At 41.5% G+C, this 25,567-nt stretch overlaps 2 protein-coding genes across 6 annotated transcripts in view; one reads left to right on the forward strand and one right to left on the reverse strand.

Moving 5' to 3' along the window:
- Nucleotides 1-17,150, reverse strand: part of Slc25a27 (solute carrier family 25 member 27) — a 30,491-nt gene extending 13,341 nt beyond the window's left edge. For 3 of the 4 annotated variants that reach the window (XM_076915245.1, XM_034521587.2, XM_034521586.2), the window contains exons 1-6: nt 16,859-17,150; nt 14,011-14,202; nt 11,556-11,640; nt 8,093-8,215; nt 3,947-4,059; nt 75-159 (exon numbers count right to left, since the gene is read on the reverse strand). In XM_076915245.1, coding sequence (XP_076771360.1) covers nt 75-159; nt 3,947-4,059; nt 8,093-8,215; nt 11,556-11,640; nt 14,011-14,202; nt 16,859-16,961 — 701 coding nt within the window. In that variant the 5' untranslated portion in view covers nt 16,962-17,150. Of the gene's footprint in view, nt 1-74; nt 160-1,545; nt 1,715-3,946; nt 4,060-8,092; nt 8,216-11,555; nt 11,641-14,010; nt 14,203-16,858 lie in introns of all 4 variants that reach the window. The other variant, XR_013104686.1, reaches the window with a different exon arrangement.
- Nucleotides 17,151-17,376: 226 nt separating this feature from the next.
- Nucleotides 17,377-25,567, forward strand: part of Cyp39a1 (cytochrome P450 family 39 subfamily A member 1) — a 74,475-nt gene continuing 66,284 nt past the window's right edge. The window contains exons 1-2 of one of the 2 annotated variants that reach the window (XM_034521098.2): nt 17,377-17,748; nt 21,173-21,308. In XM_034521098.2, coding sequence (XP_034376989.1) covers nt 17,563-17,748; nt 21,173-21,308 — 322 coding nt within the window. In that variant the 5' untranslated portion in view covers nt 17,377-17,562. The remainder of the gene's footprint in view (nt 17,749-21,172; nt 21,309-25,567) is intronic. The other variant, XM_034521099.2, reaches the window with a different exon arrangement.

Below are 25,567 nucleotides of genomic sequence, written 5' to 3' on the forward strand. Positions count from 1 at the left end.
TTAAAAAATAAAATTAAACGCTTAAAAATGACCAGGAAACAGAGAAATTAAGAAGGGCCCAAACAGCCACCTACCTGGATAAGCCATGAGTGGAGATATTGTCTTCAAGCGGTGTGTTCAATACCAGGTAGTGTTTTACTGTGTCGTAAGTGGTTAAATCTGGCAAAGGAGAAAGGGTTGACTATTCATTCACTCAACAATGACTGTCTTTTGTGTCAAAATTATGCCAGGCTTGGGGGTGGCCTGTGTGTCAGAATGAAAGATGCTGTTCTTGCTTGTAAGCAGAGGCAGGCAAAGCTACAAATGGGAGGAAAGAAACGGGCACTCATTGTATTGAGCTATGCTTGTGTTACCCTCTGGAATTTTGGTCTTTGGACTGAGAAATTTCTGTCTGAGCTTAAAGTCAGATTGAGTTAAAGACCCTGACAGCTATAATCAACAGATCAGGACTGCTGTTTTACATTAAGCTTGTTATATATTTTTCTAAGTCAAATAAGAAGCTATTGAAAGGTTTTTTTGTTTTTTTTTTTTTAAAGGAGAGTTATGCCACAGTGCTGGGGTTTTATGAAGATAATCAACGCTGAAGAATAGGCAAATGAATGTTAAGAATGGACAGGCATGTCAGAGGGTAGACATGAGATGTGACTGGTACTTTTGTAGAACTCAGGGGAGGAGTCCTTAGTAAAATGAGAATTCTATTCTGCTTGTCTGGTAGCCAAACAAACTACCAGATGGCTAGATGTCAGTGGGTTTTAAATAAGTATTCTGCAGACAAACAGGAAAAGAGAAGGGATCCAGAAGAACAGATGAGAGAACGGATTTTAAAGTTTGGGTGAAATGGAAAGTCTCTTGATAAAATGACACCGGAGACCCAAAGGAAGCATAGGAAATAGATAAGCATTTACAGAGCTGAGAGAAAATGCTCTTGATGAAAGGAAAGCATCGGCCAAGAGGCAGGAGCCAGCTTGGGCTGGGAATGACTACGCAGAAGGCTGAGGCTGGTATAGCTAAGTATGCAAGGGGTCAGGGGAACGGCAGACCTGTGCTGGCCTAGGTGACGCAAGAGAGAGGGTCAGAGGTCAGACTGCAGGAAGACCAGGGGACTAGATAAGAGACCATCATGCTAATACCAATAAGAGATGACACTGGCTTGATCAGTGTACTGTGGAGCACTGCTCAGCTTCTAGATAAACTCTGAAAGCAGAAATAGCCAGCAGACAGAAGACAGAGGGAGAAAGGAGAGGTGAAGAAAAGGTTCTAAGTGTGAACAATTTAAAGGGAAGGGCTGCTACTTTTGAGAGAAAGATGGAAACAGACAGCTTTTATGTTTTTCTTTTTTTTAACAAGACAACAGCGGTGGTCACCTTCATAAAGCCAGTTTGGGGACAGTGGGACAAAGTGGCTCTGCAGTACCTAGGAAGGGGTCTAGTGGCTATGGAGGATACAACAAGTCATGTATGAACCAAGCTGTGACCATGAGAAGACAGAATTAACCGCACTCAGTGGCTAACCGACACAAGGAACAAGGAAGGATGAAATTCATACCATGTAACAAAACGGTCTGCTGGGTATTTTGAGACAATGAAGAGCGGAGAAGAAAGTGGTTTGACAATGAAGTTTGGTTTAGGCACATTCGACGTGATTGATACTCTAGACACAGCCAGAGGAAGACCCCGAGAACTGGAACTTGGGTGAGTTGAGGCTCTGAGAAAACCTTGAAGGAAGAAATTGAGACACTACAGTCACAAGGATTTCCTGGGGGTGGGGGTGGGGAACTAGCTACCAATGAGACACAGCAGACATACATGGAGTGACAGAGAAAACAGATCTACTACTCCCTTCCACGTTTAAGTGCCCTGTTACTGGAACTCTCAAAAATGTTACGTATTCATTCCTGAGCATCATACCAGCCATCTGAGGAAGGATTCTTTCACTGACTAAGCCCTGAGCATTTGATGAGTCAGTATGAAAGACAGTGGGGAAAAGAAGAGAAAAACAAATTATGGCTGCTGCCTTCAGGGGCTCACCATGTAGTCAAAGATACAGACACACACTAGAGGCCAAGGATAGTAATGACCTTAGAGAACTCAAGACAGTAAATGACATCTAGCATGACCAGCGCCAGCTATGGGATAGGGCCTGTGGGAGGTTTAGGGATAATACACGGGCAGAGACAATGGTTTAGTTTTGTATTAAAGGGATGTGTAGACAAAGACTAATCACAAGACAGGACAAGAGCATAAGCAGAGTGAGGAGCAGCTTTGTAGGCGCGGGGGTGTGGCCTCTCAGCTCACGGGGGCGTGGTCTCTCAGCTCCTGGCTTTCTTCTGTATCCCTGGCAAACAAGATGAACTGAGCAGGGAGCTGAAAGCATGTGGCAAGTTCTGCAGCATCCTATGTTATGTTCCAAAATTTCCACTTTGTTATCTAATGAGGGGCCAGCAGAAGGTGATAAGAACATGCACGGCATGTTGGATTGGTAATTTAGATAAACCTCTTCGGATAGCTACGCTGCTGTACAACTTGGAGGATGGGGGAAGAAGCCAGTCCGATGGCTGTGGCAGAGGTCAAGCTGGTAGTCTGATGGTATGGCCTGTTGGAAGGTCACTGGGGATACTGAAGTATTTGTGGGTGGGTGTAGGGGGGTGGGTTTAAGATGATTCCAGAAGATGGGAGTAGTTGGTAGCTTTGCCATCTACATTTCTAGGAAGCTGTGGATATATACACAAAATGACAATTCTCAGAGATGCAAACCTAGGAAGCCAGGAACAACACATCTTTCATTTCTACACCTCAAATTCTGTATTCTTAACAAAAAACGGCAAGCTGCTTCTTCCCTGTTTACTACTGCTTATGAATCTTTTTACATGCTAATTCTCGTGAAGATTTCATGTTCATTTTGGCAAATACACATGGCTGGTAACCATGTAATGACATAACTGTACACATAACAGTAACCGTGGCGTAGATGTACCCACGGAGTCTAAAACAGTCGCTGCCGACTTCAAGGACTCTCTGTGTAGCAGTGGAATGGCCATTAGCCTCTTGATGCTGTGAAATGTTTATAGGTTTTAGAGTTCAAAGTTGTAAAATTAGACATATACATTTAAAATAATGTATCTTCTTAGGGACTGCTATATGTAACTTCTCAGTAAAGGTATCTGTCAACATATAATTTAATTTTAAAATGTTTTCCCTCTTAAATAATAGTTAGCATAGCTTGTGGCTTCATTAGCAATACATTACCATATTAAAAAGCATTTCCTGAATAAGAATATTTGTCTGACACGACTTAATTTTTTTTTTTTTTTTTGGACAAAGTTATAACTTTATGATTCAGGCTGGCCTTGAACTCATGGTCCTCCCAGCTTAGCCTTCAAAAAAAAAAAAGGTTTTAGTCTTTTAGTCTTTTCTAGCTTCCTTGATGTATAACTGGCCAATTGAAACTTTATGGTTATGGTATTCAAAATGGAAATTAGCAATTAAAACTGAGGCGTGAAGGGCAGAGATGCATTGTGGGAGGATGTTCCTGTCCCCAGGTTGCAGGCCATGCTGATAAGGAACATTTCCAACAGAACAGGGGCAGAGCCTCAGGTGGGGAGAAAGTTGGGCATCTGTGCAGGGTGACTGTCAGTTACACATTTCAGTTTTAATCTCAAAGGGCGATCTGGACTGGGGTAGGAGGCCTCAGAAACCACTCTTCCTATTCTCTCTAGGGGAACAGGATTTTGTTTTGTTTTGTTTCTGCCTTTAGTCCTTCTCATACATCACTGCCTGAGGTGAAAATGTGGTCCTTTTCATACATCAGTGATTGAGATGAAAACATGCTAGTTACCATCACTGGTTCGAGTTAGTGAAAAATAAAAAATACCTTCCACATACCCTGATCCCTGATACCAGTGCTCATAACAGAGATTATGGCTTAGACAGTCAGCAAGCTGTGTTACCTCCCATGTTCACAAGGGCTGCTCTCTGAATATTGGGTATCCAGCCTGCCCAAAGCCCTCGGATTCCTCCTTCAGCTAAGATTTTTGCAAAAGCATGATGTACTCCACGGAATCTGAGAAAAATAAGAGACACGTTATCTATGTATTCTTGTGTTTGGAAGGCAGATGTGCAAATTTCACCTTCAGGTGATGCTTGTAACCAGACCTTGGGCTACTTGGTGGGTTCTTTTTTTCTTTTACCCTTACTTCTTCCTTTCCAACCCTCTAACACTGGGTAGGAGAGAAAAAAAGGATACAGGGGGAAGTGGGTGATGATATCATTAGACTACTTCCTGCTGTTTAGGGGTGTTGAGTTCCTTGAGACAAGTTTGATCTTTGTTGTCAGGATGTCTAATTTCTTCTCTTCTCTTTACCGAGGACTACTTGACAAACTTCGACAAACTTCATCCAACCAGCAGCCAGTCAACCCATCCCTTCTACCAGGGCTCTAGCATTTATTTGTATAGCCTCTGAAAAGTTCCCAGAATTCCAAATGTTGCAGACTCCCAAAAACTATCTGCAGCTGGCAAAATCACGCCCCTGCTAGAGCATGAGGCAAATCACAGTCAGCTCTTGAGGACAGTTCGAAGCAGCTCCATATCCCACACCTGAGATTAAAATAAAAACCATATTCTTATGCTATTTCTGTGTTTTTAAAGAAACCAAAATTCTCACTTCAGATACTGTCAGAACATGAACACAGAAATGACCCCTGGTGAACAATGCCTTGGGGAGCTAGCGGTGAGGAAGGCTCCCGGAGAAAAGGCAGACGGCCTTTTACGTCAAGCACGTTTTTGTTCCCTGGATTATTCTTGGACGTGATTTTGTGCCTCCTTCGACAAATCCTAGCATTCAACTTATAAGACATGTTTATTCTTGTTGGATGTTGGAACACAGCTCTAGAACCCAGTCTGGTGAAAGGACCTGCTGAATGCTGTCCTTCATGTACTCTGAACCTGGGCATCCCTTCTGCCTTGCTATCGTGCTTTCCCAGATACAATCTATGGCAAGTGCCAGACAATTGCACTTAAACTGATCTGTCCTGAGGAAGTTCTGGGCAAGGGCTGCTCTGTTAATCTGTAGTATGAACTTATTGGCATTTATTTACGTGTTTCCCTGATGATGTTGTTCTAAACTCAAACGACCTTCCTTGGCTCGTTGCTTTCTGTGTTACGTTAGTGTGTAAAATTATACTGCAACTGAAGTAAGGTTGTCTACAGCTTTAGACTGCAGTTCGCCCCGTTCTTTAAGGTTCTCAGATTCCAGGTCTCACAGACAGATCTGTACAGGTCAATGAAAGTCAACAGATACAATTAGGAATGGAATGATATTTATTCAGAATCATTAGAAATGAAAAGATTATAAAAGTCTCATTTCTGGATAACTGAATAATTTGTTGTTGAAAGGCCAACCTTTGGTTCAAACATTTCTCCTTAAAAAGTGGTCTATTTGTTTTGTATGTATGAGCAGTTTGCATGGAGGCTAGAGGTGAGCCCTGGACTCTGCTAAAACCGGAGCGAGTGACAGATGCTCGTGAGGCATCACCTGGAATGGACCCTGAGCGTGGGCCTTCTGCAAGGACAGCCTGTAGTCCTAGCCGCTGACGCATCTCTCTAGTCGTTTCCCTTCCTGTCTTCATTCTTTCTCCTTTTCTTTTCTAGTCTTTAGTCTTGTGATTTAGCACAGGCTCTCTTGCCTCAACCTCTGGAGTACTAGGATTACAGGTGTGTACTGCTATGCTTGACAAGATTTAAACATTTTTAACGGGCAGCACCATAAATTCTGTCATGATGACCAAAATACAACTTTTGGTATTTTTATATTGTTAACTCTCACATTAATTACAGAAGGAAGTAATAGTTGTTAGCCTTCAATTTTATTGCTGATACAGGGACCATACATACACATAATATATACACATATATTGAAACAATACTAAAGAGCCAGCCACTGACTTGGGGCCAGGGGTGTAGCTCAATAGTAGATCACTTCTTTAATATGCCCAAGTCCCCAGGCTTGATCCTTATCATCATAAAACAAAATAAAGAAATGCAAACCCAGCACACACTCTCCTATCATCTTGGGCTGGAGAGATGGCTCAGTACTTGAGAGCATTGGCTGCTCTTCCAGAGGTCCTGGGTTCAATTCCTGGCACCCATTTGGCAGCTCATGACAGTATCTAACTTTAGTGTCAAGGGATCCAATGCCTTTTTCTGGCCCCCTTCACATGTGTAGTGCACAGATTCACACGCAGGCAAAACACCCATATACATAACATAATAATAAACCGAAAATTAAAAATCTTTTATCTCATAAGCAAGATAATGTTTTTGGTTAGAAAACAGAAAAGACAATCTGGGAATTCTTAAAATTAAATAATATAATCTTTGTGAAAATTACCATCCTATCTTGAGTTCACTCTTCTGTATGCAGGTAAAAACTGAAGCTCAATTTGGCATTGGAAACAAGAGCACTGTCTGTTACAGAAGAACCATCCAGGCTTATGTGGCCCCAAAGGATCTGGATTGGAATTCCACACTTTTTGCTTGCTAAATACGTGGCTTTTATGTAGGCATTGCAGTCTCGGAATCTCACCAAAGGACAATGTACTACTATTTTGACATGTATAATTGCTCTGTGCTTTGTCTGTGTCTGTCTTATGTCCGTCTCTCCCTCCCTCCCTCCCTTCCTTCCTTCCTTCCTTCCTTCCTCCCTCCCTCCCTCCCTCCCTCCCTTCCTTCCTTTCCTCCTCATCCTCTTCCTCCTTCTTCCTTCCTTCCTTCCTTTCCTCCTCATCCTCTTCCTCCTTCTTTTGCTTCTCTTTTACAATGGCATCAACCAAAACTTACCAATACTAGGAACAAAAAAAAAAAAAAAAAAAAAAAAAAATCAAGAAGCCAACATAAAAAAATAAAACCAACTAGAGCCCAGCTGAAAACAAGTATCTGTTGCTTTTTTTTTCTCTCCAGACAAACAAATTTATTTTTACTGATTCTCGGATATTAGATGTTAGAAAGCATCAGGGTGGGCCCTGGGATTCGGTAACCCACTGGCTAAGTCAGAGCGCTGTCTCTTGGCTAGATGTGCACCCCACACACTTTTCAAAGTCTGCAGGGGAGCCCAAGTTACAGCAGAGCAGGCTAGAGAGGGCAGGAGAGCAGTGGTCAGTGGTTGACCGGCCAAGGAAGGTCCCATCCAGTCCAGCTTAGCTAAAGACAGTGCTTCCAGGAGCATATGTCTGCAGACTCAACTCAACTCCGTGCTACACTTTCCTGTAGGGGTCCATCGGCCAGAGCTCACCCTTTCCCAGGGGGAAACAGGCTACAAGAAATTAGCAATACCCGAACTTTCTATATTCTCATCAAGAAGGAAACCGAGATCTTTCAAGACAGTAGTGTTAACCATCAAGAATCCCCTTTAAAAATGAAGATTCAGAGACTGGGTGGTAAGGGACTCACAGGATACCAACAAAGTTGGTGACAAAGTTAGGGCTCATACCAGGGCACATGAGTCATATTCATTCATATTCTCTCTCTCTCTCTCTCTCTCTCTCTCTCTCTCTCTCTCTCTCTCTCTCCCTCTCTCCCTCCCTCCCTCCCTCCCTCCCTCCTTCCTTCCCTCCCTCCATATCCCTATCCCTATACCTACCCTTCTTCCTCTCTCCCTCCCCTCCTCCTTTTGAAACACAGTATCACTTATGCGTTCATTATGTACTTCAGGTTGGTCTCATACTCTCTGCAATTCTGCCCAGCCTCCATGTGCTGAAATTACAGGCCTGGATGGCAATGACCTGCTTTCTAAATTCTTTACCTCAGCTTGGAACAGGGGACTAGCCTAACTGTCTTTTTATTAGAAGGAGGAACAAAGAGTTATCAACACATATAGTTTGTCTGACCCGGATATGTCAGATACCCAACACACCATAGTGCTCAAGGATGATTTGGCTGCTCTGACCTCTTCACAAGTGTAACTTCAAAGGAAAAGAATTAGTGTCATTTCCTTTAGTAAAGATGAGATTACAAATGTGTGAGTGCGTCAGATAAATGTCTAAGAAACAGGTGGCTGAAAACAGGAGAAAAAAAAGCATCAGTTTCCTGAGCGACTCACCTTAAGGGTTTCCCTTCCAGTCTACGTTTCCCTTCCATTTGCATCTGGACCTTCACAAGATCAGTGGGGTTGGCTAAAAACTGTCCGATGACACCAGCTATCATCCCTCCAATGACCGATTTCCTAGTTGCAAAACGAGATAGTTTTGTTTCGTTTTTTAACAAATTGCCACTAGTTTCACAGATTGTGCAAGAGAACCACACCACATTTGTACAGGCCCTGGGTAGAAGGTTCAAGATAAAGGACAGACATAAAGGAGAGAAAAGCAGACAGTTTGACTGTTTACTGGTGGGTGGGTCCACGGATCAATAGGACCTAAAGGGAAAATCTGACCCCTCCCATCTGAATCCAAAGGAAGGGAGGGAAAATGGCTTCGAAAGTGTGGACGTGTGCACCAACTATTTCTCTCCACTGGCCGGGCATCTCTCTGTAGGGCAACGAAACAACAGAAATACAATCAGCCTAGGATGCTGAAGCTGGGAAAGCATAATTTTAACCCAGGACTGTACTAGTTTCCTAAATGACAGGTTTGACAGCCAGCATTCTCTCTCCATTTTGTAGGCCGAAGCTCCTCTGGTCTCAGCCAACTGTAAGCAGGACTCAACCATAACAATTAAAGACCTGCATCTCCAAATCACACATCACAGGCAAGTATGTGTTATAAACGGCTCTCTTATTTTGCATTTCATGATGGTTTAAAGGAAGTTTAAATTAATCTCCATTTTTTGTTAGTGATGCCGCCCCCTTTTCATGTGTGTAATGAACATTTATATTTAATTTAGGATCTATGTCTCTAGATACCTTTTCCTTATTTTTTTCCAGGGTGCTTTCTGTTTTTTATTTTTTAACCCCCCCTCTCTCTGTGTGTGTGTGTGTGTGTGTATGTGTGTGCACACACATGCGAGCAAGCTCTTGCACACATATTGCTTGAGGGGGCTAGAAGAAGGGACTGGATCCCGTGGAGCTGGAGTTACTGGTGGGTATGATCTGTGCTATAGGGGTGCTGAGAACTGAACTCTGGTCCTCTAGAAGATCAGGAAGTGTTCTTAACCACTGAGCATCTCTCCAGCCCCTATGAACTACCCTCTACACTTCTGTTATAAATTAAAATTTTTAAGTCAGCAGGCACTTGTACACAGTCTCATCCAGTCCTATGGAAACAGAAGCCTAAAGGTGAGCATGGCTTCTGCAGTAGAGAGACCTGAACGTGGAAAGGGAGAGGCAGTTTGTCTGAGGCACTCATTAAGGGAGGAGAAAGGGACTCAAGCTTATCTCTGACTTCAAAGCCCAGAGCTTTTCAAAAGGAAGAAAAATATAGGACTATAATGACAGGCTGCCATAAGAATTCTGATGGTACAGAGTTACTATGGTTCATTTAAAAGAATATTACGAGTGTGTATGTGTGTGTGTGTGTGAGAGAGAGAGAGAGAGAGAGAGAGAGAGAGAGAGAGAGAGAGAAAGAGAGAGAGGGAGAAAGAGGGAAATAGAGACATACACACACACACACACACAGAGAGAGAGAGAGAGAGAGAGAGAGAGAGAGAGAGAGAGAGAGAGAGAATGAATCAGAAGACAAGTAGACAACTTATGGGAATCATTTCTCTCTTTCTAGCATTTAAGTCCCTAAGATTAATTCAGGTCATCTGGCTTGGCAGTTGCCACCATCTCTTTGGCTTGCTACTGTGATCTTAATAAACAGTGTTATGGTGGAAATATAAGCCGTTGGCATTAACCACATGTTAGTGCTAAGCGAGTGACAGTGACAACAGCTGGAGGTTCAGCATCAACTCCACACATGTTGATTTGGATCTCAGCCTGTAGGGGTATGTGAGACCATACCAGGCATACAGAGAAAAGAGAACAAAACTCCTCAACAGTCAAGGACAAAATGCTCTTCTCCCAGCATGGGGTCCTCCCCTGTGAAACAGCTAAGGCTATGGTTTGGTCCTGGTGCAGGCCAAGCAAGAAGGAAAGACAAAAGAGGGCCAGAGGAGGGGGGCAAAAAGATACTGGAGAGAAACAAAGAGCACAGTGTCCAGGAAGTTAAGTGAGTCATGGGGGATCAGAGGCACCTAAGTACCCAGGACAACTAGGTTTGGTCTACAGTTCATCAAATGAATTCATCACGCTTACATCTCTGGAATGGAGGACATTAGTATTTGGGTTCAAATCCCACAATTGTTAAAAGCTCTTTTCTGAACTTCTACATTTACAACATAAAAACAAAAGAAAGAAAAAAATATAAAAATGGGGACAAAAAAGACAATAGGAAAAAAAACCAAACCAAAACAACCTAAGTGACAACTTCAGGGAATGCAATGCTTTGAAGCTTGCCTCTAGAGATTCTAGAGAGAGATACTGGTTTGTTTATTCTTCGGTGACATTTTCTGAGAGAATATACTTTCATTCAGAAAACTAAATATTTTGCGATTAATGATAATCAAATAAAAGGCACATGGGTAATTTGTTAAGATGTAAGGGTTTAAAGTATTTTATCAGATATGCCTCGCCTTGAATTAACCAAAGCATTTGTGTAACTGAGACTGGTGTCCTTTGATTATAATCACAAAAGTATACGATATTGCAATGATCTGATGTGTTACATTATATATATTCGTCAAAACAGACCCGCTATAATAAAAATCATGTGTTCGCTAGTCTTGTATCAACTTGACACACGCTAGAGTCATCGAGAAGATGGATCCTCAGTTGAGAAAATGGCTCCCCCCAGATGGGGCAAGTCTGTGGGGCATTTTCTTGATAAATATCTGATGTTCTGAAAGGGCCTATTCCAAGCTGGGTAGTGCCACTCTTCTGCAGGTGGTCCTGCTGAGCAAGCCAGGACTGAGTTAGCCATGGGGAATAAGCATGCCGAGCAAGAGTAAGCAGCCTTACTTGGTAGCCTCTGCTTCAGGTCCTTTCTCTAGGTTCCTACTTTGAGTTCCTACCTTGAGGACCCTCTGTGATGGACTGGAATTGTAAGTGAAAAGAACCCTTTCCTCCCCAAGTTACTTCTGGTAATGGTATTTTAACACCACAATAGAAAGCTAAATAAGACAATGGCATTTGAAAAAGAAAGCCCCAACAGAAGATGTTCCAATTGAATTATTTTCATTATTAAGATTTGTTTTTGAGACAAACCTGTATCAGAGGCTGGCCCCAAAGTCTCTTCCTGCCTCCATTTCTCAAGGGCTGGAGTTATAGGCATGTAACCTCCCCCCAGTCTTTGAATTTATTAAGATAAAATTATTAAATAAATAACATATGTGAACTGTGCCCACATACACTTCTATGGTATTTGGACACAAAACGTAAAGAACTCTCACTTATTTGAATTTCTATTATTTATCAAGTCTGCTACCAGAAGCAATTTTAGTAGAAGTGGATAATTTTATATGTAATATAATCAATAAACTTGAAAGCCTTTGGGGTCACAACATCTTGTTTTCAAAACTAAACTTACCAGAGGGGATAATGCTTATCTTCACTTTTGCCAAACACAACTTCCCGGAGATGTTCATAGGTGACCATCCGACCTCCAGAGTACACTGCGTGAGACAGACCATGGAAACCGAAACTCAGTCCCTTGTCTAAGGAAGTAACTTTCTGAGCTGACCTCATTCCTTGTCTGGTGGTCCTAGAACAGAGCTTCCCTTCTCTACTTTGTTAGACCTCTTCCTTTTTTAGGACTCAACTCAACGTTCTTCAGAAACTTGCTCTTTGACCTTTCTCTCAGTATCCTGGTCCCATACTGCATATCCTGACACAGCAGCTATCAAATTCTTTAGCAATTAGATTGTTATCGTCCGTTCGGAGCTTCTCCATGAAAGTTCTGAGTGCTTGTTTATTCATTTCTGACAGACGTTAATTTACTAAGGTTGAATCCATTCATTAACTTACACACAACTTGAGGTTTTAAGGGTCTCCAAGTTATGGAGCTTGAAGAGAAGCTTAAGGAAGAAGAGATCTCCAATTGTCTTCTTGTTTCAATTCTGGCCATCATGAGAACTACCATTGTGGTAGTTTGAATAGGAATGGCTCCCACAGACTCATGTGTTTAAATGCTTGGCCCACAGGGAGTGGTTCTATTTGGAGGTATGGCCTTGTTGGAGTAGGTGTAGCCTTGTTGGAGGAAGTGTGTCACTGTGGAGGTGGGCTTTGAGGTGTCCTATGCTCAAGGTGGACCTAGTGTGGCAGTCTCTTTCTGCTGCCTGCAGATCAGGATGTAGAACCCCCAGCTCCTTCTCTGTGTCTGCCTGAATGCTGCCATGCTTCCTGCCATGACAATAATGGACTAAACCCCTGAAACTGTAAGCCAGCCCCAATGAAATGTCTGTCTTTCTGAGTCGCCATGGTCATGGTGTCTCTTCATAGCAATAAAATTCTAAGACAACCACAGAAAGAAGAGGCAAAACAGAGAGAAAAACAACCTCACAAAATAGCTTTGTGTGTTGATTTTAACTCAAACATGCAACTATGGTGTACAGAGGATATCTCTTTGGATAAGCATGTGCACTGGAGAATCCGTGGACAGTTCTTCTCTTTCAGGCTTAAAGCACATAAAAAAGATCTTAGCTGAAGAACAATAAACTGGCTAGCACAAATGAGAAAAGTCAAAGCATAGACCAACAACAGGCTCCAAAAGAGAAACATTTTAAAAGGCACAAAACAGCGTCATTAAAATCAGTACATGGTTCCCAGGCAAGAGATTTTCTGGATATTTCAGGCAGTTTGATTTAGTATATCATAAAAATAAATACAAACTGCAAAACAGTGCAAGTTTGTGTGTATAATTCTGTCCCTTTTAAAACTCACGTACTGACTTACTCAGAGAGTGGAATGTTAAGAAGGGCAAGTCTGAACATGATTAGAACTGATGCTCTCTGGGCCAAGGAAACAGCTCATAGGTGGAGGGGCAGAGGGCCACACTTATCACAATGTCTCTCTGGAATCAACTTCACGGTCTCCTCTCTACAAGCTGACATAGCAACAACACCCACTAGCCTGGGTGCTTCCTTGAAAGCATGGTTAGTAAGGTTTTTCTCTGTAACAATGACCACTAATAACTCACAGAAATAGTTCTCCCAGGAAAAAAGGCAAAGGCAAGTTCACCTGTGTTCCTCTACCACGCCACCATTGCTACAATGTAGTGCCACAGCTGGATGAAGCAAGGCTCCTTGCCTTCTGTTGTGCCAGCCTAGTTGGTCTTTGATGTACAGGGCAAAAGTAAATATATTTTAACTTTCCAAGACCGTGAAAATCATTAGCTGATAGCTCCTTCAGAACTTTACATTTCAAACCAACTTTAATTTTCACTGTATCTAAGGTTTCTAAATAAGAGAAAAGGGTGTAAATCATTCATGTCTGTCTGTCTCGTACCATTAAAGAACTCACATGGAAACTTTGCGAACATACAGCCAAGTAGAAACAATTACAACTCCCTTTATTTCAGGATTTATTAAGTGATGAAAGATGCTGGATTATCTTTCTCTTTTCATGCATATGTGTGTATGTGTGGTGAAGATGGTGTGTAGATATGTTCACATGTGTGTAGAATCATATCAGTGTGTGGTTATGCATGCAGGAGTCTGAAGTTGAGGCCACTTGTCTTCCTCTGTCACTTCCCATGTTATATATTGCTCACCATATCTAGCTAGCCTAGGTGGCCAGCTTTCCCTAAGGCTCTCCTGGACAATTCCCAGGGCATTGCACCATATGGAAGTTAAATACTTCCATACGCTAGTCTCAAAATTTAGGGCAGCAATTCCTTAATAACACTTGAAAAGATTTCCTCCTACTGATTTATTGTACAGTAAGAGGGGTGGGAATAATGTGTTTGCTGGATTTTGAATACAGTTAAAGAGAAAAGCAAATACAGAATCCATAACAAACTTACCAGCTAGAATCAAGATAAATACCTACGTGTCTGTAAATGGCGGGCGTCACTCCTTGCCACAACTTTAGGAAGCCTTCCTCCTGGACAATTCCCAGGGCCGTGCGCACCATGCCCCTGTAAGGGGCGGATCCCACTGCACCATCTCCCAACCTAGCAAGGGCAGCTTCTCCTTGCATCTGGAGTCGGGTTTTTGTAAGATCGAGGGGAAAGGTTGCTAATGAAATAGAAAACAGATGTAGGGGAGGAAACCCCCAAAACATTCAGACAAACCAACAAAAACCTCTACATGCAGAGAGGATTAGCATTTCCCCCAAGATTTGGAGACTCTGAAGTAGGAGAACATAGCAGCAGCATCTAGGGAACCTGTGGAAACACTCCCAAACCCATCCCCACACAATCTAACGTCAAAGACGGACAATTTAGAAAGTACAATCTCACGCCTTCCCAAATCTAAGACTCCTTGCCCCAAAGCATTCCCAGACACAAAGCCAAAACAAAAAATCCTACAAAAGTAGGACAACCCTTGATCTCTTTTCAATAAAAAATTTAATCTCCAACCCACTTCAGTTTTCCCAGTGAGAAACAGCTTTAGGTATCCTGTTCTGTCTCGTTAACCATAGCCACTAGCATTTGAGATCTAATACAAATTTAGAACAAATTTGAATCGGAATTCTATGATTTCTTATGTCCTTCTTGCATGAGAATGAATCACAGAACTGACGTTTGAGATGCAGAAGATGCAATGAAGTTGGAACGTTCTCTGTATACAGAGGTAGCAACATTCTTCAAACCGAGGCAACTTCTGAACTGATAGGTTTTATATGTGGCCTATTCACAAGTTCTTTGTAAGTCCCAATTTTAGTTAACTGGAAAATTTGTTTACATGTTGAATTAGAGATAGTTTGTTTTGATCTGAAAGCATGTTTCAGCTACTTGACCCATAGTACACTTGATACACACAATGCCCTGAATAACTCTTAAGAGGGATATGGAGTCAAGTTCATGAACATCGCTTACAGTACATAAAAATTTTCAGTGACCGCTGCCTGATACACAATCCATGAATTCCTTTTCTAAGACGAGAGAGAGAGAGAGAGAGAGAGAGAGAGAGAGAGAGAGAGAGAGAGAGAGAGAGAGGTGGGAAAGGGATGTGTTATATATTTCCATTAGGTTTTGGGAATGTTAGTATCTAACCAATAAGGTCCCTAAGAAGATATTATCTTATCTTGCATACATATGGAGTCTTAAAACGACTCCAGTGGTGTACACACACACACACACACACACACACACACACACACACCCCTTAAAAAGTGTTTTATCAACATATGAAACTAAACAGAGTATGAAGAGGTAGGAGCCTCTACTAAGTACAAATTCTGCTTCTCAAAACACAGTTTTTGTCTCATTTTCCTTTCCGTTGCCTCATGGTCGAGGCTCTTGTGCTGAATAGCCCCCCCCCCCCCCTTTACCAACTAACTTCGACTCCTTGGCCTTCCATCCCTATTCTTCACCCAATTCTCTCCAGCAAGTCTTACAGGAGTGTTTCTGTACAAGCCACTGAGCTTCAGGGAGGCATCAAACCGTTAATGTAGCTCATGACTCATTTTAGACGTCTTTAGAAGCTGGTGAATTTTATTTAGGAAGATCACTGATTAAAAAAAAAAAGTTCTGTTAGCTTGAACTAAGAAGAAAACAAAATAGATGGGCCAAAGGCAAGAAGGGAAGTGTCTAGAGGGCAAAGCCCTTTAGATAGTGTGCTGGCTGTGCTCGCATAAAAATAAATCAAACTCCACCAGAGACGGCTGAGAAGCATTTTCAAATGACCAATGCACCAGAGACATTCTCCTTTCTTTCTTTCTTTTTTTAATGGACAAGAAAACGTAAGGGTAATCTGAAATAGCTTCACAGAGACCACAGGTTACTCAAAACCTCCCTGCCCCCTTCCTGAAACAAACAAACAAACAAAACAACAAAAACCACACCATCTGCTCATGCCACGGTACCATAATCCACTCTGAGTGGTCTGTTTATTTTTTGTTGTTGTTGTTTGTTTCTTTGGGCTCACTTAGGCAGATGGGTCTGTTTTTTCTATGATGTTCTTGTGATACACAGAAATAGCTTCACTGCAACAGGCAGCAGCTGTACATGTCTTTCTCTGCATGTGCCCCCACCCCCACCCCCAAGGAGCCTGGAAGAAGGCCACGCTGGGGTCTTTGCAACTGTATATCCAGGACCCACTACTGCATCAACTGTAATAATGCCCCAATCAATAGCTGCCCTTGTATTGCATTTACCACATATACAAATTACTTCTTGGGGTTCCCCTTATAGAAAAACATGGTATAGGCTCAGAGCAGTGATGTGGCTGACTGCCTTTAAGCAGATGTTCCAGAGGAATGGTTAACAATTGAAGTCCCTCAAGGTAGGACTCACCACTCCTTCTCCCCCAACTCGAATCTTAAAAAGACTCTGAAGCTGCATAAGACTATAAACCATAAAAAAGATCCCAGGGAGGATGAAAAAAAAAAAAAAAAAAAACCAACAACTGTGAATAAATGGATTATGGTTCTATAAAAGTCATCCTTACAAAAGGGGAAATGTTTCCTAGAGAGGTATAGGGTTCATGAAGAACCCGAGAGTACTCACTCAGGCATAAGACAACATCCCTGGGGATGGGAAGACAAGGACCCTGGACACCTCCAATCCATGCTCCTCCCGAAGCTGGCCTACTGGGCACCTGACCATATCCTTGCGAGGGTCCAACCTCTGAAGATGCTCCAGCCTGGAGTGAGGCTGCCCGCCCATCCCTCCCCCAGCACGATGCCGCGGCCACTCGCTGGGGAGGCCGAGACGGGGGCGGCCGGTACCTAGCTCGGCCACGGTTGCCGCGCAGCCGGACAGTAGGAACTTGCTCGTCCGGGGCCATTTCTGCGTGAGCGGCAGCAGCTTCTCCTCCTCGGGGACAGGCATTCAGCAGCAGGTCAGGACCACTGGGCACCGCTAGTCGCCTGGGAACCTGCCACCCTGCCGCCACCGCCCCTTTTCAGCACAAGAGAGGTCAGGGAGGGACCATGTGCCTCTATTTCGCTCGGCAAAGGCGCCACCCGCTTGGTAGCTGGACCGGTCCTGCGGCCTCAGGTGCTGAAAAACAAAGCCGCACTCAAGAGGCTTCTGGGAAATGTAGTTCTTGGGGTGCAGCGACTTCTCTGATTGGCTGGTAGCTAAGCGCCCACTGCAAACTGCTAGTTTACTCGCGCTCTACCGCCACAGGGAGTGTTCCCGCCCACAGGTCCCAACCCAACCCAAGGCAGTCCAGTTCAACCTACAGCTTTTTTTTTTTTTTTTTTTTTTTTTTGGTTAGAATTTGAATGTAATGCGAAGGTGGAAGGCAGCCACAATACAAAAATCAAACAAAAACCGGGGCGGGGCAAAGGAGCTACAATTACGCAAGAGAATTTGTTTCCAAAGTTTGCTCAAAGTTCGCAAGACTGGGTGCATTTTCTTCTGTCGGCAGAGGAGTAGGAAATGCCCCTGGAGAAGGACGTTTTCAAACGTCTGTTGATTCTGGAAGATGGGCATTATGGAGTTATTCTCACCAATGGCAATCGCCGTCCTGGGAAGCTGTGTTCTTTGCTTACTCTCTTGGTGGAAGAATTTGCGTGGACCCCCGTGCATCCAGGGTTGGATTCCCTGGATCGGAGCTGGATTTGAGTTTGGGAAAGCCCCTCTTGAATTTATAGAAAAAGCAAGAGTTAAGGTATGTAGCAGTGACAGGGAGTTTGGAGAGAGGTAGTAAATTTAAAATTTTTCTTTTATTAAATTTAGTGTTAGAACATTGGATATACACATACTTCCGGCAATTCGTCTTCTCTGTTTCTCTACACAGCTTGTTGGAAGTAGATATATCTTTTGCCTCTTAGTAATTCCCTGCAGTATTTTAAGTGCGTGTTTATTAGTATGCAGATATAAGCTTGTAGGTTTTTGGGGGGGTGGAGGTGGGGGGAGATAAGAGTTTCTATGATTTCAGTTTGTGAAGACGAGCAATAAATTTGTATCACAAATAGAAGTAACTCTACGGTTTTATAAAACTTGTTTTACTAAATTGATCTTTACAGATTAAAGGTTCCCCAATTTTCTTTCTTTCTCTCTCCATCCCTACCACAAGATACTCGTTTTATAGTTGAGTCCCTACATCCCTTATGCCCTGTGCTGAGGAGATAAGTAAAGAATACCACTGTAAGTGTTTTTATTCTTAAAGCAGCTACTGAATGTTAAGCATTTTACTGGCTGGCCTTTTAATTTTTATTCATATTTTGCCTGCCAAGATCTTACTGTATCTTTGGTTGTGAAGATGGCTTGGTGGGTGAAGTGCTTCTTGCAGCAGGCACAAGAGCCTGAGTCCATTCCCCAACCCCTCCAAGTTCAGTGAAAGAGACTTTGTCTCAAAAAATAAGGTGGAGGGCCAGCAAGATGGCTCAGTGGGCAAAGGTGTCTGCTGCCAAGCTTGATATCTTGTGATTGAATCAAAGAACCCACATGGTGGAAGGAGAGAATCAGTTCTCTCAGATTGTTTTCAGACCTCCACATGGGTGCTGTGATGTACGCATGCCCATATATATGTAAACACAATATATGAATAATATTTCCTTATCATTTAGTATTTCTCTTTCTATCTCTCTCTCTTTCTCTCTCCACTCATATGTAGGTGCTCCAATCCATGCCTGCAGAAGCACACGGAGTTCAAAGATTTGCACCAGGGTGCCTTCTTAATTCGTTTTTCTACTGTATTTTGTTGGGACAAGGTCTCTTACTGAATCTGGAACTCACCCTTTCAGCTAGACTGGCTGATTAACCGGTCTCTGGGAACTGCCTGTCTCTGGGTCCTCCACCCCCCCACCCTCCCCACCCCCCTTCTGGAGAATTAGAGATGCAAGCTTCTATGCCTAGTTTTTACCTGGGGTCTGGGGATTTGAACTCCGATCCTCATTTTTGCACAGCAAGCACTTTGTCCACTGAGCCATATTCTAGTCTTTAATGGCTGTATTTCATCAAATAAAGAGGATATTTTACTTAAATTCAGTAGTTGGGTGATATGGGCTGCTGCTACCTGCTTTTCATTGTTCGAACCAATACCTCAATGGATATTCTTACATGCATGTACTTGTACATTTAAAACCTATTTGGTCGAAGCCTGCACTCCTGGCATAGCTGTAGCCAATTTGTTCGATACCTGCCAGATATTTCAGATTGTTGCTGTAATATGCCTGCCAGTCATTGACCCAGAAAAATAACTTGACTAAGGTCATGCTGACAACATACCCTGTTAAGTACTGTATGAGGTTTGTTAATCCTAAGAAATTCCACCATATAAGCTTCACTTAGGACCCATCAAATTAAAGGTCAATATGAACTGTAATGTTTAAAATAGCTTGAGTCAGGGCAGACTACTGGGCAGCACTTCCAGCACCTGAGCTGAACACATTATGGTTTTTCTGGTATTAGCCTTTATAAACTGGCCCTGAGAAATGTCCAGAGTGAAGCTTTCGGCTCTGTAGCCTGAGCTGTTGCTCTAGTTGATCAGTCAGGGTGTTTGTTCAACAAACCATCTCTGTTTAACTGAGATCAGTGTTCATGTCCTTTGTGGGGCGACTCCTGGACCCCAACAATTTGACTGTTTCCTCAGGATAAACTCCAAAGGTAGATTTGCCTGTGGGGAAATGCATAATTTATTTTTTTTATGATTGTATTGTGTTAATCTTGTACTTCTTTGAAAAAGATGTAATATATACTTTTAATCTTTGTTTAAACATATAAATTTGTTTATACCTGTACCATACTGGATACCATAATTATGTGAAATGTTCACTAGTCTAGTACATGAAAGATGAAAAAGGATTTTTCCTAAAAGTATTTCTTTGTTTCCCATAGCCTTCCATGGACATATAAGTTTGCTAATTTTTAAGGAATGTTAGAGAAGGCTATCTCAGATCAAATATGTGTGAGGGTTCTGTAGTTTTCTGGGTCAATTGAAACAATAAGAGCTTTCCATTATGTCATGTGACACTGTGTGTGTGTGTGTGTGTGTGTGTGTGTGTGTTTTCTCTAGTACTCAAAAGCCACAGCACTACTGATGTTTGAATCCTAGAAGGTAATTCTAATTTTAAGACTTATTCTTATTACGTGGTCAGGATAATAAAAAGTGCATCAGAGACCTTTAAACCATGTAAGCTAAAAGACTCAAAACAGGAAAGATCAGCCATTCACCCACTCTCTGACCAACACACAAACAAAACACAGAAGGCAAAAAAGCCAGTCCCTGAGTTCTTGGTTCAGGGAGAGACTCTATCTCAAGAAATCAGATGGGAGCCAAGGAGGAAAACCAAGGAGGTGTTGACCTCTGTCCTCTATATGCTTATACCTCCACACACATGCACATGAGAGCATGTCAGCACACCTCTAGTGGAAAATGCTGCTGATTCTGTGCCCATTCCAGCCTAATTCTCAATTGTCATCCCCAAGCTCTGTAATACCGCCTCTTCTCTTACCTGTCACCAGTAGCTGAAAATGCAGTTCACTGTGGTTGGCGGGGCAGGCCAAGGACTCCTGGGCGCCAGAGTGGGGCTTTACTCTGGTATACCCCAGTTTTTCAAGCTCCCACTGAATATGAATGTCAGGGTGACACGGGGTGAGGTAAAAGGTAGTGAGGCAGTGTTCTCACATTCAACAAAAAGAGCAGAATAAATAAGAATAAATAAAACAGCAAAGACAAAGGCACATTTGAAAAGAGCCAGGACTTGAGAGAGAAAGGGCGGTGGAGGGAGGGAAAGGGAGAGGGATGGGGAGGAAGAGAGACAACAGACAGACAGAGAGACAGAGACAGAGACAGAGAGAGAGGTATTCATGTGTGCTTGTGCACTCGTGAATGTGAACAGGTGTATAGGTGCCTGTGGAGACCAGAAGAGGGCGTCAGATCACCTGGAGTTATATACAGATGACTGATGAACTGTCCAATGTGGTGCTAAAAACTGAACTTGGATCCTCTGCAAGATCAGTACACATCCTCAATCAGTGAGCCATTGCTCCAGTCTAAGTATTGGTATCCTGGAGGAAAACTGTGTTATCCAGAACCCATGATTTAGAGATGCTTACTAATATACTTGTGTTTTTGTGTTTTATTCTAGTATGGACCAGTATTTACCATCTTTGCTATGGGAAACCGAATGACCTTTGTTACTGAAGAAGAAGGAGTCGATGTGTTTCTAAAATCTAAAAATGTAGATTTTGAATTAGCAGTACAAAGTCCTGTCTATCACACAGGTGACTGATATTTTTAGATAGATCCTTTGAACTATAGCATTGAAATCCAAGAATAGTTTTAAGTAAGATCACATCCCTAGTCTTCTGTCAAGAAGAGTGAAGGACAATTGTTTTGTTTTTAAAGTAGGGCTAGAAGGGGGGAAAAGAGTACACACGATAAACTGGGTCATTGAAAAGAAAATTACTGGGAGTCTAATATATTTAGGTTTCATTTAGACATATGAATGAGTCAGGCTTCCCCCAGTGGTGCATTCTTGAGACTGTTTGGACCCTCAGTGTATTATAGCACCTAGGTGTTATTAACTGCAACAGAAGGCTGTGCACACAGTGTTCCACAGGCTTCAGCTCTTGGCTTGATTGTATTCTGCTTCTCCAGAGTAGAGTTCCTCTGCTTAATCAACAAGCCATTATTCTGGCCTCTTCTGATAGTGCCCAAATGGTCAATAAGGCTATCTGGGTTGATTTCTCCCATCTTACAGCCTCCATCTGTCTTTGAGCCTGCTTGCTGTTACTGGAGAATGTGTTCCTGATGTGGCTTTTTCTCCCCAGGATGCAGATTCCTGTGCATGCATCATACATCCTTCCCAGAATATCTGCCCTGGCTTCTTCTTGCCTCAAAGGTGGTGTCTCTTCTGCCCTCTTCCTTCCTTCCTCCCTCCCTCTCTCCTTCCTTCCTTCTTTCTCTCTCTCTTTTTCTCTCTCTTTTTCTCTCTCTTTCTTTTTCTCTTTCTTTCTTTCTTTCTTTCTTTCTTTCTTTCTTTCTTTCTTTCTTTCTTTCTTTCTTTCTTTCTTTCTTTCTTTCTTTGTAGCTGCCTGCAGCCACGAGTAATTGGGTTCTCCTGAGAGGAAGCCTAGGAATGAACAGGAATGGAGGGCGAGAGAAACTTGCGGTCAAGACAAAGTATTCTGGTCAAGTCCCGACGTTTAATAATTTGCTTTTACATATAAAGGGGAAGCCCCACTCCCCAGAGTCTCTTCTCAGTTCAGCCCAGGGGCTAGGTAAGGAGATGGCAGTCCAGAAGTTGTCAAGGCTAGCTCAGCAGGCAGTCCCTTCTTCTTAGCTCAGGTAACAGGCTCCAAGTGCCAAGGCTGGTAATGCAATGCATCTCCTAGGTCCTACTGTTGCTTGGTCTATTGTGGTAAATGACTTGCAGGCCTTCTCAGGCCTGGGGGAAGGGCACAGTTCCCCTCTTAATTTTTTAAGATGGCAGTGCCAATATCTGGACGGGGCACAATATTTCATCCTGTCTAGGGTCAAGAGTGGCCAGGGGACCGTGCCTGGCTTAGGTTGGTGTTTATATTATTCCTATATTACCTGTCATTGAGGAAATCATACATAGCATATTGATGTATGCCTCTGCCTTAGGTTTATAGGAGCTCAAAACACTCTTACCCATCATTGACTAACCGGCCATCATTGGCACACTCTTTAGACCAAGACCACATTCAGACCAAAGGACCTGTGGGCATGTACTAGATGCAGTTCTTCACAGTGATGTGTAACTGCCATGATGAATAGCTGAACTTGCTGAGAGCGATCCTGTGGGAAGGCAATCAATCTGCTTAAAATACAAGGTTCAAAGGTTAAAAGCAACATGATTATCCAAACAATGTAGAAAATAAGGTTGGAAGTGGAAGTGTTTCATCATCTAATCCAACAACTGCTAATTAGCAGGGATCAGACACAAAGTCTGGCCACCAGGTGGGTGGCTTTAAGTAATGATAACAAACACTCTCCAGTAAGAGTGAAGATTATTAAATCAGCTGGTTGATAAAGATTTTGAGCCATCTTTATCATTAGAATCATAATTATTAGGCCCAAGATCTGTGTCCACTTGAGGACCAGTCTTTTAGGCAGCCATCAGGCTCCATTCTCTTTTTCTAAAAAATGCAGACTGATCCACGATCCCAAATTAGAACAGGATTGGGACCACACCAAGTACTGTTAAGGGGCCTTTCCACAAGACTCTGGCAAATAAGTTTGAAGTAACTGGATGCCAGTGGCGATCCACTGCAGACTGACCTTTAGCATCAGTTTGCAGAAAATTTAAAATAAGACAAAAGCAAGATGTGCTTTTGGTGACCTTGCGGGGTATAATTCCACCTTTCTAGTTTAAAAAGCCAATTTTTAAGAATTACTTGTAAAACCAGAGAAGAAGCACCATTAGCTGTTTTCCCCCACATTTAGAGAGTTATAAAAATATTATTTTAAAGTTTCATAATCTCTTTTATAATTTCTTGTCCTTGAGGATAATAAGGAAATATCAGTAATATTAAATTGTCAACAAAACATCTCAAATGTTTGACTGTAGCCAAATAACTGTAATAGCCAGTTCCATTATCTATCTTAGTCTGATATGGAACACCAAGCACAGGAAAATAATATAGGCAATAACTAATTATATTTTTACTTGCTCTCTTGTTAAAGTAGTTGCAACTAAAAAGTCTAAAAGGTGTCAAGTCACATGTACATAAATCAAAAATGAGTAACATCTATTTTCCAAAATTGATTACATATAAGTCCTCAAGGCTTAAGACCATTATGAAAAATTGAAAATATTGAGAACAGGTTTTTGCAATTTAACTTGCACACTTTCTAGAAATGACAAATTGTTGTCTTAAGCTATTATTATTTTGATTTTGTAAAGAATAAGATTGTATGGCCAACTATTTTTGAAAGGCCTAGAATATGTCTAGTATATAAATCTGCTCTGGCATTGCCCTGGGGTTCAGGCAATCCAAAGAGCTTTTGAATGTCTTATAAAGTTAAGAAACAGTACATGCTTCATAAATTAAGCTGTATTTTTATAAATAAAATTTGAGAATTAGCTATATCCAAGAAAGAAACAATTTTAAGCAATTATAAATCATGAGCCATATACTGGCTATGAGTATATAAATTGAAAGCTTGATTTTTTAGCATTCCAAACAGTGGCTATAACACATAATTTAACTATTTGTGTTGAAGCAGGGGAAATTCAAGAAAATAAATATGTGATTTAATTGCATATACTGTCTTCTCAATAGATGAGTAATCTGTAAACATAGTAAATATAGCAAACATCTTTTCTATAGGGCTGCATGCATAGTGAATTTTAGGAAATATAAAAGCATGTATAGAGAAAAACTATAACAAATGATTATCAAATTTGTCTAAAAAGTTTGTCATGTAATAGGCCAAATATCATTATTTTTCAATAACCAATTTAATTGCTATTTGGAATAAGGAATAAACCTTTTATCTAAAATGTTTTTTAGGATTTTATCATATAATCTTGTATTAACACAATTATAATTTTATAATAGGATGTTTAAACTTTACTTGTAGATGAAGAAAGATAAATCCACATTAGTAGTTTCTTTTGTCAAAGGGCTGCTGTGGACATATGAGTAGTAATAACACAAACAGCCAACAATTTATAGTCTATATAATTTACCCGTTGATAACTAACAGCTTACTCTATTTTCAGCAAAGCTATCTCTCCTTTATTAGTTAATTGTCAAGGTGAATTAAAACTTGTATCCCTTTGAAAATATCAAACAGGTTTAAATCCTCCTATAGTAAGCTTAAGATAAGATTTTAGCCAATTAATATCTCTTAACAACTTTTGAAAATTATTAAACTCAAATCAGTTCAAAAGCAAACCATTTTCTTTTTGCATGTACACCTACAAGCTAGAAGAGGGCGCTAGATTCCACCACAAATGGTTGTGAGCCACCATGTGGTTGCTGGGAATTCAATTTCTCTATTTTTAATTATAAGTCTAGCCTTTAATGACTGAGCCATCTCTCTAACCCCAAATATCTTTTTTTTTTTTTTAATTAGAATTTTCTGTGCCACAATCTGCTTAGGATATAACTGAGGTCTCAAATATTGAAAAGATACTGCCTTTGAATCTTTTCTGGAGCAACAAGTACTCCAAAATTTTAAAGCTAGTTATATTGGAGCAAGGGCTTGCAGAAAAACTCCTTTAGAGAAATCCGCTAATAAAGTATCACACAATGAATAATATACACTAAAAGATTTAAACTCTAATTTCTAGTATCAAAGTAACAACTATATATATATAACTATATATATAACTATATATATATATAACTATATATATATAACTATATATATAACTATATATATATAACTATATAACTATATAACTATATAACTATATATATATATATATATATAATTTGAGCAATATTTTATCAGCAGGTACAATTATAACTCATGGAGGGAAGTAGGCATAATTTTAATGTCTCCA

The sequence above is a fragment of the Arvicanthis niloticus genome, chromosome 17 (assembly GCF_011762505.2).
Source record: "Arvicanthis niloticus isolate mArvNil1 chromosome 17, mArvNil1.pat.X, whole genome shotgun sequence".
Taxonomy (NCBI): Eukaryota; Metazoa; Chordata; class Mammalia; order Rodentia; family Muridae; genus Arvicanthis; species Arvicanthis niloticus.